Raw genomic sequence first — 15,853 nt, forward strand, 5'->3', positions numbered from 1 at the left:
TCTCTACATAACTCGGCTTTAAATTAGAAGGAAAAGGTAGAAGAATAAGGAGGAACAGCAACTGAATTTAATTTCGATCTTGGATAGAGTCGAAAACACATTTGCTTTTCTATTCTTATGTCAGTTCAAAAGGAAAACAGTTCTGATTTTAGCTAAATGAGAATTTTTTTGTAACTCTACTTGGATCACATTGTAAAAACCTTCTCAGAATTTTCACTCATTTCCCACAATATTACCACATATTCTTTTGAGCCATTGGCAAAATGGATGCAGTTTATAAAGTGTTTGCTTTTGCATTGAGCTTTTGCCTGTCTCATATCTTTAGATAAATTTAAAAGCAAAAGCAATACTCACTGTGTTGAATATCTTTAATAGTATGGGTGAAATACATTAATTTGATATTCCTAAGTCCAAATACATTTATCTACAACTTGATTTTACACTTGAAACTTCCTGTGCTTCATAAGAGTTTGTAAAAATAAAATAGGGGGAAAATTCTTCCTCCCATCATTTATAGCAATTTTTCTTAGACTTGAGTAAAATATGCAGAAATTTTAAAGGAAAATCAAAATCATGTGCCCTCTTTTTGTTTTCTTATTCTCTTAATTATAATACTTACTTAGGCATCAATTCTTTGTTATGCTCTGATGCAAATATACTTGCAGAGCAAGTTTTGAAGTAAATACAAATTCACAAAATGAATGCATTCATTTTATAACATTAATTTGAAGGATGATTTGATTTTACTGAACTCAAACCAGAATGTTCAGTTTAAGGACAAAGAGGTAGCCACTGTTGAGTTTGTTTTTTTCTGTTTTAATTTTGCTAATACCAATACACAGAAAGCCTATTTGCAAAAGGATATTTATATAATTTAAAATATTTCAAAGCCTTTTTGGTGTGGGTGGAAACATTAAAAAAACAAAAAGAACTCATTCTTACCCCCAATTTTTCAAGAATGCTGTGCTTGTATGCGAATTTGGAAGCATAGCCCAAATGACTATGGACACTAAAAGCTTAACATTTTTAATTTGGCTGATCTGTTGACTGGAAGGAGGTTTTATATATTCTATTTTTTTAAAGATTTTATTTATTTATTCATGAGAGACAAAGAGAGAGAGAGGCAGAGACACAGGCAGAGGGAGAAGCAGCCTCCATGCAGGGAACCTGATGCGAGGCTCGATCCCGGGACTTCAGGATCAGGCCCTGGTCCAAAGCCAGACGCTCAACTGCTGAGCCGCCCAAGCATCCCTTGAAGGAGGTTTTAAATGTAAAAATGCAGACACTGAAATCAGATGGCCTGACCCAAATAAGAAAAGGTTAAAACATTTTAGATCAGAATCAGAATAAAATATAGTATTTATAAGAATACATATGCTATATAATTTAAATGCTGTGTATGTTATTATTTGTAAAACATATGAATATGCATATTCTTGGAGAATTATAAATAATGTAATATATTATATATGTATACACACATTATGGAATACTTTATGGATTTGAAGACTATGTTCATCTTCTATTACTTCTTGGACTCTAGTTTGAAAAACATTGAACTACAGTATCATACTAATTATTTACCTTCTTTTTAAAAAATATTGTATTTATTTATTCATGACAGAAAGAGACAGAGGCAGAGACACACGCAGAGGGAGAAGCATGTTCCACTCAGAGCCTGATGTGGGATTCAATCCCGGGACTCTGGGATCACACCCTGAGCCAAAGGCAGACGCTCAATTGCTGACAGACATCCCAATAATTTATCTTCTGCTTGGCCCTTTCCCCCACATTAATTATGTATATCTTATTACATGCTATGATATAGTGAATAATAAATGTGTTGAAGAAATTAGCAGAAGCTCAAAACTTTTCTATATTAGGAGATTTTAAATATATAGAATGAATTAGAGCAAGCCGTTTGTGAATTTGAAAGGATAATCAGTGCTTCTATCCAACATTTGGCTGAGCAATATTGAATAACTCATTGGAAGTCAGTATGTTAAAATGAGACACTCTACTACACATATCTGAAACCATCTGGCATGCCAAAACTCTCCTCTCCTTTCAAACGAAAAGGTTCAATGTTTTCTGAGTTCTTTTACCTTCTCTCTCAACTGCATTCAGGGCATTGATTTTTTTTTTTTTTTCAGGATATTCAGCAGGATTTCTGATTTGGTATTGATGAGCCCATTTATGTTTATTACAACAATAACTTAAAATGAAATAAGTACACTTAAGATTAATGCATTTCATTTTGTGAAAATTGTATTCCCCAAAAATGTGGAAAAGAAGTAAATACAGATGTTCAATTTACGTATGTTCATGTATTCGAGGGCTGTCCTCAGACAGTCTCTGGAATCCATTGAGAAATAAGATGGGTTGATAGAAAGATGAATGGAAGAGGAGACATGTGATCTATATATGTGATGAGTCAAATACAATTGATCCTTGAACAGCATGGGTTTAAACTTCATGGAGGTTAAATCTCATATGCATTTTTCCATAAATACATAAACTTATGTTATCAATAAATGTATACAATTACTATATTTTCTTTTCCTTATGCTCTCTTAATAACATTTTCTATAGCTGACTTTATTGTAAGAATACAGTATATAAGGGGTGCATGGGTCACTCAGTTGTTTGAGCGTACAACTCTTGGTTTTGGCTCAGGTCATGATCTCAGGCTCATGGGATTGAGCCCCGAGATGGGCTCTACAGTCAGCGAGGAGTCAGCTTGGGATTCTTTCTCCTCCCCTTCTACCCTTCCCCTAGCTCATACTCCCTTTCTTTCTCTCAATCTCTAAGATAAATAGATACATAAAATCTTAAAAAGAGAATATGGCATATAATATATATAACATATAAAATATGTGTTAATTGACTTACTAAACAGTTATTTTTGGTAAGGCATCCAGTCAACAATAGGCTGTTTGTAGTTAAGTTTTGTTGGAGTTAAAGGTTAAACAGAATTTTCAATTGCACAGGGGTTGAAAACCCTAACCCCTGCCTTGTTCAAGCGCCAACTGTAGAGTAAAAGGTAAATGGTGTAATCTCTGGGATATATATATATATATATAAATGTTTACCACATATTTTTCTACTTTTTTGTGTGTCTTTAAAATGTTTATATTCAAAGATTTAGTAAAAAAAAAAAAAAAAAGACGAGGAAGACAAAAAAAAAATGAAAAAAGAACCATAAAATTTTTCTTTGACTTTTCTGATAAAAATTTACAGTGCAAGCACCTTTACTCTGGGACCATCCCTTTAATAGTGTTCTCTGTCTCTCTTTCTCTTTCTCTCTCCCCATAAAAGCTCCATTCTGACTTAGATAAAGGAGAGGGCACTGTTAAATACACCCTCTCAGGAGATGGCGCTGGCACCGTTTTTACCATCGATGAAACCACAGGGGACATTCATGCAATAAGGAGCCTGGACAGAGAAGAAAAACCTTTCTACACACTGCGTGCTCAGGCTGTGGACATAGAAACCAGGAAGCCCCTGGAGCCTGAATCGGAATTCATCATCAAAGTACAGGATATTAATGACAACGAGCCAAAGTTTTTGGATGGACCCTATGTTGCTAGCGTCCCAGAAATGTCTCCTGTGGGTGAGTAGGCAAGTCGAAGTGTTGTCAGATGCTCTGAGGCCTCTTCAACATTTATTTTTTGCACGTTGATGTAAACGTCTTATTTGTAAGCCAGAGGATGATTCTTCCAGTATGGAAGATACAATTACTTTCATTTATGTTTTCTTTCTTTCTTTCTTTCTTTCTTTCTTTCTTTCTTTCTTTCTTTCTTTCTTTCTTTCTTTCTTTCTTTTTCTTTCTTTCTTTCTTTTTTTTTTGTCCTTTCTGCCTCATTCTAAATATACACATAGATACATAAATATCTAGGATCTATAAAATTAGTCACTAGTTTCCAACCTTTGCACTCACCTGAACTCACAGAAATCCTTTGTAATCAAGTACTAGACTCAATGTGTACTAAGATCCATTGTCATTGCGATTCGAGATGCTGATGTGGTGCTGAAGGTAACTACCCCTACCCACAGATGCCAGCGAGTGATTCTTGGCTCAAAGTAAATCATCCAAAGCATATATCACATATGAGTCTGGAAGTTGTCCAGAAAGGAATGTGTTGCATCCTTTGTAGCTATAGATAGAGATTCCAGAAGGATGATATTGTTTTTTGTTTTTTGTTTTTTTTTTTACTGCAAGTAACCCATGGTAGTTACACCATCAAATCAAGAAGTAAATATCATTATCATTAGAATGATTAGGATGAATTTACAATTAGGTATAGTATCACTACTCTTCTTAATAATTTAAATTTGATATAGATTCACACTTCAGAACCAACCTCAATTTGAAAGTTCTAGGATGTGTATTTTGAGGTCAGCGAATCAAGGATCACAGCTTTAACGACAACTTTAAATAGCTGTGATTCCAAAGTCACCGCTGCCAATCCCTTATTCTATTTCAAAGTAACTTCTGGTGTTTGGCAGTTTTGTAAGATAAAGCTGCCCATCGCTTCCAGGTTACAACTTGAAACTCGTATGGTGAGCCATTGCTAATTTTCCTGGCTGACGTTCCTCAGAGAGCTGCTGCTGGCCCTACAAACCATCCCAGACATGTAGAGACTACACTGAGGGCAGAGGCAGGTTAGTAGCTTTAGGAGTTTGTCCCATGGATTTACCACAGATTCACTTGAAATTATGTCTATGACCTTACCCGGTGTTCAAAGGTCATATTCTCTCCATGACCTGAGGAACCAGCTCAAAGTAGTTTACTTAGATTTTAAACATTAGAGCACACGGGTGCAAATCTGTTATTCAACTTCTGCTACATTTTTTTGAGCTGCACTTGTATCATATATATATATATATATATTATATGATATACCGATTGCTAGAGATGTAGAAGTACAATTGGGAAGAAGTAGATCTTATTAAAAAGTAGGCCCCGGAAATGGGGAGAGCTAGTTTTTTAACTGTGTCTTGATTTTACAGGGAGAGGAAAAAGGAAGGTGCTGTTCTGAAAAAAAAAAAAAAAAAAAAAAGAAAAGAAAAGAAAAGAAAAGAAAAAAGAAAAAGCAAAACTTTTAAGAAGACAATGCTCAAAAAAAAAAAAAAAGAAGACAATGGTCTTTCATACCTAAATGGTTTAAACGAGGGCTTACTTCATGTAAATTGGATTATTTACATGAATTTACAACCCTCGGTGACTATTATAGAAACAACATCCTTAGAGCAAACATACACATAATTCTGCATTATTAGAAAATTCTGTCTTATTCGGTAAATAATTAGGTCTTTTGTTGTGCCAATTGGGATAAAGGGATGAACCATCATGCAGAGGAGTTCCCAGCTAGCACCCGAAGAGAGACATGAACCTGGAAAATCAGGGTAGGTAAGTGAGAAAACAAAGTGGCCCCAGCTTTTGCAGTATTGTGGGGAGACATAATTACCTGTGCTCTCTTCAAGTTTCAGGAGGATCTAGGGAAGAATAGGTTATTTAAAATGTTTTGTGGTATGGCAATACTGAAATCTCTCATTGGTTATTCAAGAGATTCCAGTAAATAAATACTTCACCAGAGTTTCAACACACACTCTCTGCTTTTTCTTTCTTCTTTCTTTCTTTCTTTCTTTCTTTCTTTCTTTCTTTCTTTCTTTCTTTCTTTCTTTCGTTTGTTTAAATAATGGTAGAGCAGTATTTCTTTTGAACGTGATACCACACTGCATGCCATGGGTTCTCCCAGGGATTATTGGACTACCTTTACATAATATGCTTTTTTTTCGAATATATACTAAAAAACTATAAATGCCACTTATGAATTAAATATTAGAAATTATGGGACATCTGGGTGGCTCAGCGGTGGAGCGCCTGCCTTTGGCTCAGGGCGTGACCCCAGGGTCCTGGGATCGAGTCCCTCGTCGGCCTCCCTGCATGGAGCCTGCTACTCCCTCTGCCTGTGTCTCTGCCTCTCTCTCTGGTGTTTCTCATTAATAAATTCATAAAATCTTTAAAAAAAAAGAAATTAAATATCTACCACGTACTTCTTTTGCCATTCCCCACAATCCTGCCTATGCACATAACCAAAAATATAGGAGACCCAGTGAGGCTTGTGACATTTGTTGTTTCTGCTCTTACCTGACCAACCAACCTAAAGCTAATGAACAATACTGTGCATCCATCCAAGCATCATATTCACGGCCCTAGAGCCCCTGAGCTCCATTCCGAAGGTCACCCTTCTGACCACATGGAGGTGGTCACTGCTGTAAGTCACTTAGTCCAACGATTACTCCTCTCGCTCTCTTCTTTTCCTGCATCCCTTCTGGGCACGTCCTGTCTCTTTGTCATTTTCTCTGGAATATCAAAATTGCTTTTGGTCAAGAGCAGATGGAGTTTGCCATGGTGTAGGAGACAGTACCGCTGCTGTCACGGCTTGTCTCACTGCCGGCCTTGTGTATCTGTGTGAGTGCTCTCTGGGAAATAACTGTCCCGTCCCCGTCCCCATAGCTGACAATGTTGTTATTGACAGTGTTGGAGAAGAAGCAACCGATTTACAAATAATAGTAAAATAGCTTGTTTCAGAATAGAGACCAAGACCTATTGGGGCATCAAAACAGTTTGTGATGCAAATGTGAAGTTAGCAATAGTGGACTGTGTGTCTGAAAACGTGACACACTATTAAACATGGACCGGCAATGAACTAAAGTGAAAATTACAAAGAAACTGTGCACAGGGGAGTGGTGGTGAGCAAGGTGGACAGAGATTGGAGAGGAAAATCGATATTTAAGACTTATCAGACTATGGAATATATTCTGTTCCAGAAAGTTGAAGGAAATTCCAGTGAATCTGTGACTTGTTTAAGGGAAAGGCCACTCTGTTACTAACTCGTGCTACGTCCACTAGGCTACAGAAGTAATATTCACAGATAAAGTGCTTTTCCTCTGACCCAAGGAAATTACTTAATGATCCAGATATTCCCTAAATCGAACTTCCTCCTCGGAGACAGATTGGGACGTTATAAATGTGATCTAATTCTTTAAGATCGCTACAGTCACAGTGAGCTCCAGGCACAGGCCTCCTTTAGTACCGGTGGTTACGCACGGATACGGGGTGCAGGTTCAGTAACTTTTCCTAGAGAGCTGACACGTATGACATCTTTAAACTTCTTCATACTTGTATTATCTTCCTCGGCCTGAACTAAGCCATTTGAGGCAGCTGATTGGGTTATTCATAACCAGGTCTCTATTACACATCTGATAAATGCCAGTTGTGAATCACAATTTATGCAATAAGACCTACCATTTCCGGAGCAATAGTTAGCAGCCAGGTGATCCAAACCGTGTTTTATTATTTAACCATTACAATTATTTCATGCAGTGTTGTTGACTCTTGGATCATCATTTTTACATGAAAACTGAACTCTAATTTCAGAAAGTAGGTATGGCTCCCAGCAGCTTCTTTAGAACAATTCATTGCAATCAGTTATACTTTTTAGTAGTGGCTCCTAAAAATGTCTTTGGGCCTTAAATTTGGCTTTCAACCTCAGATGAGCTGGTTAAGACCTTGAAATGCTTACTTTATTTTATATATTATTTTATTTTATTTATTTTATTTTTTTTTATTTTATTTTATTTTATTTATTTTATTTTATTTTATTTTATTATTTTTATTTTATTTATTACAAAACTGAGGATGGGGGACCCAGTTTAAAACAAAATCTGAGAACTAGGTATCTCTTATTCACTGACTTTAAAAGAAAAAAAAATAGTGTAAGAGTAAATAGAATAAGAGACACCTAAAGAGAATTACACTGCTGGCTTATTAAAACATTAACATTGTACCCTCTTATTTTTTTTTCCCCATGAACTCTATTTTGTTTTACATGAAGTTTAGGGAAAGGTGCTAAGATGAAATTTTTGGTGGAGTTTTTGGGAGGCTTTTAAACAGAATATTTTCTATGTGGCCATACTTAAATAGTCCAACTCCACAAAGGAAATAGTAAAAATGATGACTGTACCTAACATTAAGTCATTACACAATTATTATAATTTAGAGACTTATATAAATATCCAAACTTCCTTGCTTTCATGGAAGTGCCATAGGGGGACAGATCAAGAAATCACAAAGCAGATGTATTATCTTACCAGATGAGCTAGCCGTGGCCACAGAGAGCAGCTTACCTGCTACAGTAGGAACGGGTCAATTCTCATTGGCCTCTCTCTGTGTGCCCTATAAGCAGTATTTTTGCCAGGAAATTGGAGACAGAATGTTAGCTGTTTTCTACAAATAAAGACATTCTCTATGTAGAACCAAACTGTGATTATTAAAACCAGGAAATTGACCTTAATGATGATGGCATTATTGCCATCTACCCCTTAAACCCCACTTGTGCTCTATCTGTTGTTTCAATAGTATCTTATATAAACACACTTTTCAAGGTCAAAATCACATGGTGCATTAGAATGCCGTATCTCGCTAGCGTCCTTCAGTCTGGATCAATTCCTTACTTTTTCTTAATTTTGTGACAGGTTTGAGGATTCCCTTCCCAGTGACTATTTAGAATGCCCCATGTGTTTGCCTGATGTTTCCTCACGTACAACTTCAGGATAGGCTCTTTGTTAGGTTCATCACAGACACGATGCTGTATTCCTGCTGCAACTTATCGAGTAGAACAGGATTTTGATTTGTCTCATGACTAACGATGTTAATTTTGACTACTCGACCAGCGTTGTGCATTAGTTATCTGTTGCTGCACAATCCACTAGCCAAACACTTAGCAGTGTAAAACAGCAAACACTTATCATCTCACAGGATCGTGGATATCCAGGAGTGGCTTGGGTGGGCACCTTTGGCTCAAGGTCTCCCAAGAGGTTGTATTCAAGCTGCTGGCTGGGCCTATGATCTTTTTTTTTTTTTTAATATTTGATTTATTTATTCATGAGAGACACAGAGACACACAGAGAAAGAGAGGCAGAGACGCAGGCAGAGGGAGAAGCAGGCTCCATGCAGGGAGCCCGACCTGGGACTCGATCCAGGGTCTCCAAGATCAGGCCCTGGACTGAAGGTGGCGCTAAACCACCGAGCCCCCCGGGCTGCCCCTGGGCCTATGTTCTGATCTAGAGTCTTCATTGAGAGGAGATAGGAATTGGCCTCCAAGCTTACTCAAGTGGTGACTGGTAGACCTCAGTCTCTTGCTCCGTGGAACTCTCTGCAGGGCTTCCTCACAACATGGCAGCTGTGTGGCCCCAGGAAGGGCTGAGAGGGAGCTAGAGAGAAGAACATCTCTGATCAAAGCCACAGTCTGTATTTATAACCAATATTTAAAGCGGCATCCTATCATTTCTGCCATTTTCCAATGGTTAGAAGTACGTCCAGCCCAATTCAGGACACGGAATCACCCGAGAAAACTTCTACAAGGCAGCTGAGATCATTGAGGGCCTGGTTATAGTCCACCTACCACAGTGTCCCATCTGGACCCCTTTAATCCATGTTGCTCTGTCATGCAATATGTGCTCAGCCCCCTTTCTAGGACCCTGGGATCTTTTTCCCTCATGGCATGAATCCAAAGTCCAGAAACTCATCATATAAATCAAGTGCAAGAGCAAATGAGATTCCCTAGACTTATTTCCTCTTGATCCGCAGACTTGTGATGCTAGAGAAACCAGCTACTTACCCCCACCCTGACACCTAACACACAGGGGTGAGATAGGCATGAGAAAACTCCTGTAGACATTTTTGAGAAAAGAGGGAAAACTAAATAAAGGAGTCACTGGTCCATCATATTCCTGAAGTCTAGTTGGCAAATATTAAAAGCTTGTTGATTAGGTTCAAGGCCTGAGAATATTTGTCCATGGCTCTCAGTTATTACTGTCTGGGCTCTTGGTTCTACCTTTTGAGTTATACTTTTTAATTTTTTTTAAATTTTTTTTTATGAAATGCAGCACGTACTTGCAACTAAGCAGCACTCTTGGTCGGCTTCCTGCCAATAGAATTCAAAGTGTTCAAAGGCCTGTTCTCACTGTACAATCTCTGACTCTCTGTCTTCAGTTCACACTTTTGATATTGCTACATATAGAACTCTTTATTTTGTCAGTGGCAAGGGTATCCCATGAATCTTTTGGGGGTTCACTGAATTAGACCAAAAAAATCCCTTCAAGATAAATCCTGTCTACCTTGGACCCCACTGAGGGACCTGAGTGACAAAGCCTTCACATGAATTAGAACCCTTATTGTTTGCTAGAAAGGATCTTTGAGTCATACTCACCCATTTATCTCTTAAGAGCGGAATTTGACTAGACAGTAAACCAATGGGCCAGCTTTGATCTTTCTAAGATCTTAACAAAAAGATTTACAGTAACCCCATTGCTTTATCTTTTGACTGTGCTTTTTGTGTGCTCTGGACTTGATTTTTGCCTAGAAACCATTTCTTAATTTTAGCATCATTTGCCATCTGGAAAGACTAGTAATCTTTAAAACCAGCAAGACCTGGATCCTTTTTGTTCCAAGGTCCCTGGGTCTTTTTCTACTGTTCAAATAAATGGGGGCCACAGTTTTGCTAAATTTTCGGCCCCTGCATAACAGTGATCTTCTAGTTTCCAATAAGATAACCTGATTTTCCTGCAAGTCCTCACGCGCAGCACCTTCCAAGTCCCACATCCAATAGAAGAGTGTGTTCAGTGCATTTTATACTGACAACTTCCTCAAAGCCCACGCTGCCCGACTGCAAAACCATTACCACCTCTTAAGTGTTTGTTATAGCAGCACCCCACTACCAGGTACGAAATTGCTATTTTCTACTACTATATAACAGATTACTGCAGGATTTAGAGGCTTAAGACTGCAAGTATGTATTATCTCTTGGGTATCTATCTGGGTCGTGAATTTGGGCTCAGCTTAGCTGGGTGCCTCTGCATCAGAGTCTTGTGTGGATTTAGAGTCAAGCTGGCAATAAAAAAAAAATGTGGCTTCATCTAAAGATTCACCTGGGTGGGGGGGTTTCCAGTCGTGAGGTTGTTGTCTTGTAATTGATATCCTGTCACTTCTGCTCTATTTTATTTGTTAGGATCAACTTGATAAGCTCATTTTACTCTCCAGGGAAAGGAATTAGCTGAAGGACTGAATAGTGGAGTCCGGCGTAGCTGAGGATCATCTTAGAGGTTGTCTACATTAGAAAATGATCCACTGTAAACCTACTCTTTATCTTTCTGTAATTATTACATATTTTATCAAAAGGTTTTTGTTTTGTTTGGTTTGTTTTTTTTGGTCAAAATGTATTTTGAAACCAGGGAAACAACCTGGTCCTCATCACACGTTCAGCTTACCCATCTATTAGTTTATGTCAATGTAGTCTCAAGGTTTCTTATTGATTAAATTGGTTCTAATGTATTAGCACCATTACTGATTTTTTAAAGACATTTATTTATTCATGAGATACTCAGAGGGAGAGAGAGAGAGGCAGACACAGGCAGAGGGAGAAGCAGGCTCCCTGCAGGGAGCCCGATGCAGGACTCGATCCCAGGTCTCCAGGATCGTGCCCTGAGCCGAAGGCAGAGGCTCAACCACTGAGCCACTCAGGTGTCCCATCCATTACTGATTTTAATATTGAAATTATTTCAGTTTTAGCCTTAAATATAAAGTGTAAGTAAAGGCACTTTAAGCTGATTTTTTTTTTGTGCCTTTTTAATATGACATCTTGATTATTTGAAGACTCCTTTACTTTCTGGCCCAAAAATATATATTTAGGAATTGTCCTGCAATTTTCCTTCCTCAGCTCTGGGATGAACTATTTCTCCAAGGGGCTTTCTCCCTACCCTTATGGCAAATAATATTTAAAAGCCAAAATCTGGTTGCTGTATATATCCTGTGCTATTGGAAAATCATTGCTCTTAGGCCTTCTCAGGGGGCACAGCTATACGATATATGTATGTGCATATACATATATCATACTTATTTCTGTATCATTCTTTTTTTAAGATTTAATTAATTAATTTGAGAGAAAGAGAGAACAGGATCTGGGGAAGGGCAGAGGGAGCGACTGAGGCAGGCTTCTCCCTGAGCAGGGAGCCTGATGTAGGGTTGATCCCAGCACCTTGGGCAGATGCTTAACAGACCGAGCCACCCAGGTGCCCCTATTTCTGTGTCACTCTAAATACATTGAAGACCTCGATTTCATACCAATATCTCCTACTCTACTCTAACACCACTCTTCTAGGTTTTTTTTTTTTTTTTTTAACTTTTGTAATTTACAAGTCTTTTTTTCTAAGAGTGAGAAATCTGGCCGTTGTTATCCTTATTGTATTTTGTTATTTGATCAAGCCCCCTGGGTGCAACCAGTCTTTCACCCCCACACAACCTCCAGACACCTTGCAGATGCTCTGAAGACTCCACTCCAACTTTGAAAATCTGCACTGTCTGTTTCCATTTTCATCCCTATCCTGCTATGGAGATTCTGTGCCCTTCACTAGGGCTCTGAGTCCCCATCCTAGGCTGCATTTCCCACAGGTAACATGCCTTCCTCATGCCCGCCAAACTCCGCGTGGACACCTTTCTGACTGCTCTGGCTGCAGTACCTGGCTCTGGTCTGTTGCAGCTCTGATCCAACTGCTCCACCCCTATAACCCTGCCAGCACAAACGCCTACCTTTGCCTATCCCAGCTAGGCTTTCAGATGAATTATTCTAGAAGATAAGCAAAGAACAAGGGTCCTCTTGGATTCTTAAAAGAACTTAACATGTTTCTAGAAGTGATTATCGAAACATGCATTGTGTTTAAATCAACAGTCCTTCATTTGACTTGAATTTCCTTCATACTTTGTTGAGCTGAGTCCAAATTTTGATATGAGAAGCCAAAGATGACCCAGGAAGGAGATGATAAGGCCACGTTTGCCAAAATATTGGTTTTTGAAATTTGTTTTCCACATTGGAGAGTAGCTTTTCTATTCATTACTGAGAGACAGAGGACAGAACTCTCTTTTAACATGTTCAAATGTGATATGTAGATGTTAAACTTAAGAGTCCAAATCCCTGCTCTACTATTTCCTAATTGTGAATATATGCATAGGTTATTTGTCCTCATGGTGCTTTGGTTTCATTACTTTCAAATGAGGAATAAAAATACTGAATTCTCAGAGTTCCTACAAGCAGTAAAAGAGAGAACTTATATGCAACATTTACCACAATGCCTGGATAAATGCAATCAATAAATGGGGATGGATCCTGTTGGTAATTTGTTGATCATTCTCGAAACTAGTAGGAGAATGGCTTACTTACAGAGGTTCTAGCTAATTATCCTTCTCCTATTTTTTTTTCCATATAGTCCTTCTGTCTGACACGTGAGCTCGATATTTACTGTTGTTTTTGCTCCAAGTTATACCAAGGCTACTTAAAAACATAATAATCTTTCGATCCCAATTTACATTTTCTTAGGTGTGGAGTACTCTTCTATCTTAATTTGTGGCGACAAGCTGTTGATTTGTAAGAAACCTCAATTATCAGATTGCACTTTTGCTTTCCAATCTGCTGAGACGCTTTAACACATTCGGGTGAAATTGAGCTAGGCCTGGTGATCCCTCCGGTGTCAGCAGCAGTGTCCACAGCCCACAGCATGGCAAAACTATTTTCAGGGCCATAGGATGTTATGACTGTGTGTTCAGGGAGCATTTTATTCCTCCGTTTGATTCCTATGTTTTTATTAGTGGTACAATTGCAAAGGTAATGCTATTGACAGTTTTTGTGTGGCCTTGAGAGAAGTGTATGAATTGTTTTAGTAGCAGCACAGTGACTCCCTAAACATAAACCATGCTGCACTGATAGCTGCTTTAGCAGCCACTGATCAGCAATAAATGTTAAAAATTAACAAGAAGTTCCTTTTTTTCCTAACCACCAAATGACTCTAAGCATTAAATATATGTTAGCAGGAGTTGCTTCTTGGCCACTGAGTGGTTCAAAACATTAAACATATTTTTAAAGTATTACTCTTTCCCCAGCCTCCAAGTGGTTGTAAACATTAAATATGCTTTATAAAAACTGCTTTGCCAGCTACTGGCAGGATAGCTATGAACATCATTTTTCTTTAAAGTTGCCTTCCAGCTATAGGACTGTTTTTTTGTTTTTTTTTTTTTTTCTTATTTGCTCGATTCTATTTATTTTTTTGTACACAAAAGCAGGCAAGAGGGAACCTTGGCCCAATTGTCTCTTGCTTTATGATAAGTGATTATGGGAGCACAGTCACACCCATATAAAACCATGCTGGCATTAGGAGTTCTCTGAGGTTCAGTTGCTTCTACTGGGTATTCCACATAGATGTCAGCTACATCTTCCAAAATAATTTTTGTTTCTGCTTTCCATTGTGCGATTGCTTTGAGGTATGAAGATGGGTATAATCTAAGCTTAGTGTTAAAGAAACTAACTTCAGGCAACCAGACATGGGTGGCTTATGCCCGTTGGTCAAGGTGAAAATATTCCATCGGGAAAACAGACTCAAAGACAGGCAAAATGGCAGGACTCGTAAGTTAATGAGATCTTTAACCCAAACATGAGGAAAGACTTGAAATCTATGTCTGGAAATAACTCAAAGTGACAACTGTATGCGATTCAGACAGCGAAGAGCATGTCACTCTATGAAAGTCCATCCAGGAATTAGCCCAGAAAATTTGTTTTTTTGAACGACTTTCACAATGAAAATGAGATGTGGCACTTGAGTCCATCAAAAACATGAATCTGCTCTATCATTCAAGGCATAGCGATTCATCATCAAGCCAAATAATTACCCAGTAAAGCTTTATTTCTACAGGGTCCAAGTGTTTTCCAAATCATATAAAATTGCATTTCGTCAAATGTCTTACTCTTGGTACATATACAACGGATTAAATATTTATGGAATACCCATGGTGTACCAGACCCTTCTAGGTACTGGGGTTAGAACAATGAGGAAAACAGGCAAAACTCCTGCTCTCAGAAAGTTTCATTCCAAAGATCTAGTGCAGGGGCAGCAAACTATGTTCCGTGGGCTACGTCTGGCACATCAGCTGTGTTAGTGGAACACAGTCACACGCCATTTACATGTTGTCTGTGCCATTTCACACTACAGTGGCAGTGTTGGCAAAAAACCAGATGACCTGCAAAGACTAAAATATTTACTGTCTGGTCCCTCACAGGAAGTGTGTTGAGCCATGAAGTAGTGGATTGAGTATCAGAGGAAGTGAAGATATTGTCAATATTTTAAATAAATGTATGAGAAAGAGGAGTGTTTACTCTAGAAAATACCTCCCTAGGAAGAAACAAAAATTATAAAAAAGAAAGAGAGGAAGAAAAAGAGGGCAAGAGCCAGAGGTAAAATGTGGAGTGGAAGCAAGTCTCACCAGCATTGGCTCCCATTTAGTTTGTGCTGAAAGGATTGGTTTGACTTGATGATAAGCACTTAAGCCTGGTCTTAATGTATTTAAGGTTTGGATATTGTATTTTTTTTTCCTGCAAAAATAATTCTTCTTTCAATTATGTAACCATATGTATACTTTTTTTTTTTTAATTAAAAGAAAAAAATAAAGCCAAAACTAAGAGGGTAGAAAGAGAATAACCTCCAGATTGGGTGGAAAAAGTCCTTCCTTATTTGAAGTCTCAGGACATAAGTGGGCAAAGAAAAACTGAAAATTACTGGAAGCAAGTTTAAATCCCAAAACCAGCCTTAATGACTGCTACCCAGTAAGTATTATAAGAGACTTTCTCAGAAAGTGAGGTTCAGGTGACTTTATCAAGATTGGCACTATTTTCGGTTCTGATCACGAAACTGAAGCTTGGGAGAAAAAAACTCAGCGGCTACAGTTTTACAAATACTTAACAAA

At 38.1% G+C, this 15,853-nt stretch overlaps 1 protein-coding gene across 3 annotated transcripts in view; it reads left to right on the top strand.

Annotated features, from left to right (window-relative positions):
• CDH12 (cadherin 12) overlaps positions 1-15,853 on the top strand; it is a 954,721-nt gene that overhangs the window by 772,883 nt on the left and 165,985 nt on the right. For all 3 annotated transcript variants that reach the window (XM_072825028.1, XM_072825027.1, XM_072825029.1), the window contains one exon: positions 3,319-3,613. In XM_072825028.1, the coding sequence (XP_072681129.1) occupies positions 3,319-3,613 (295 nt within the window). The remainder of the gene's footprint in view (positions 1-3,318; positions 3,614-15,853) is intronic.

The sequence above is a fragment of the Canis lupus genome, chromosome 4 (assembly GCF_048164855.1).
Source record: "Canis lupus baileyi chromosome 4, mCanLup2.hap1, whole genome shotgun sequence".
NCBI lineage: Eukaryota > Metazoa > Chordata > Mammalia > Carnivora > Canidae > Canis > Canis lupus.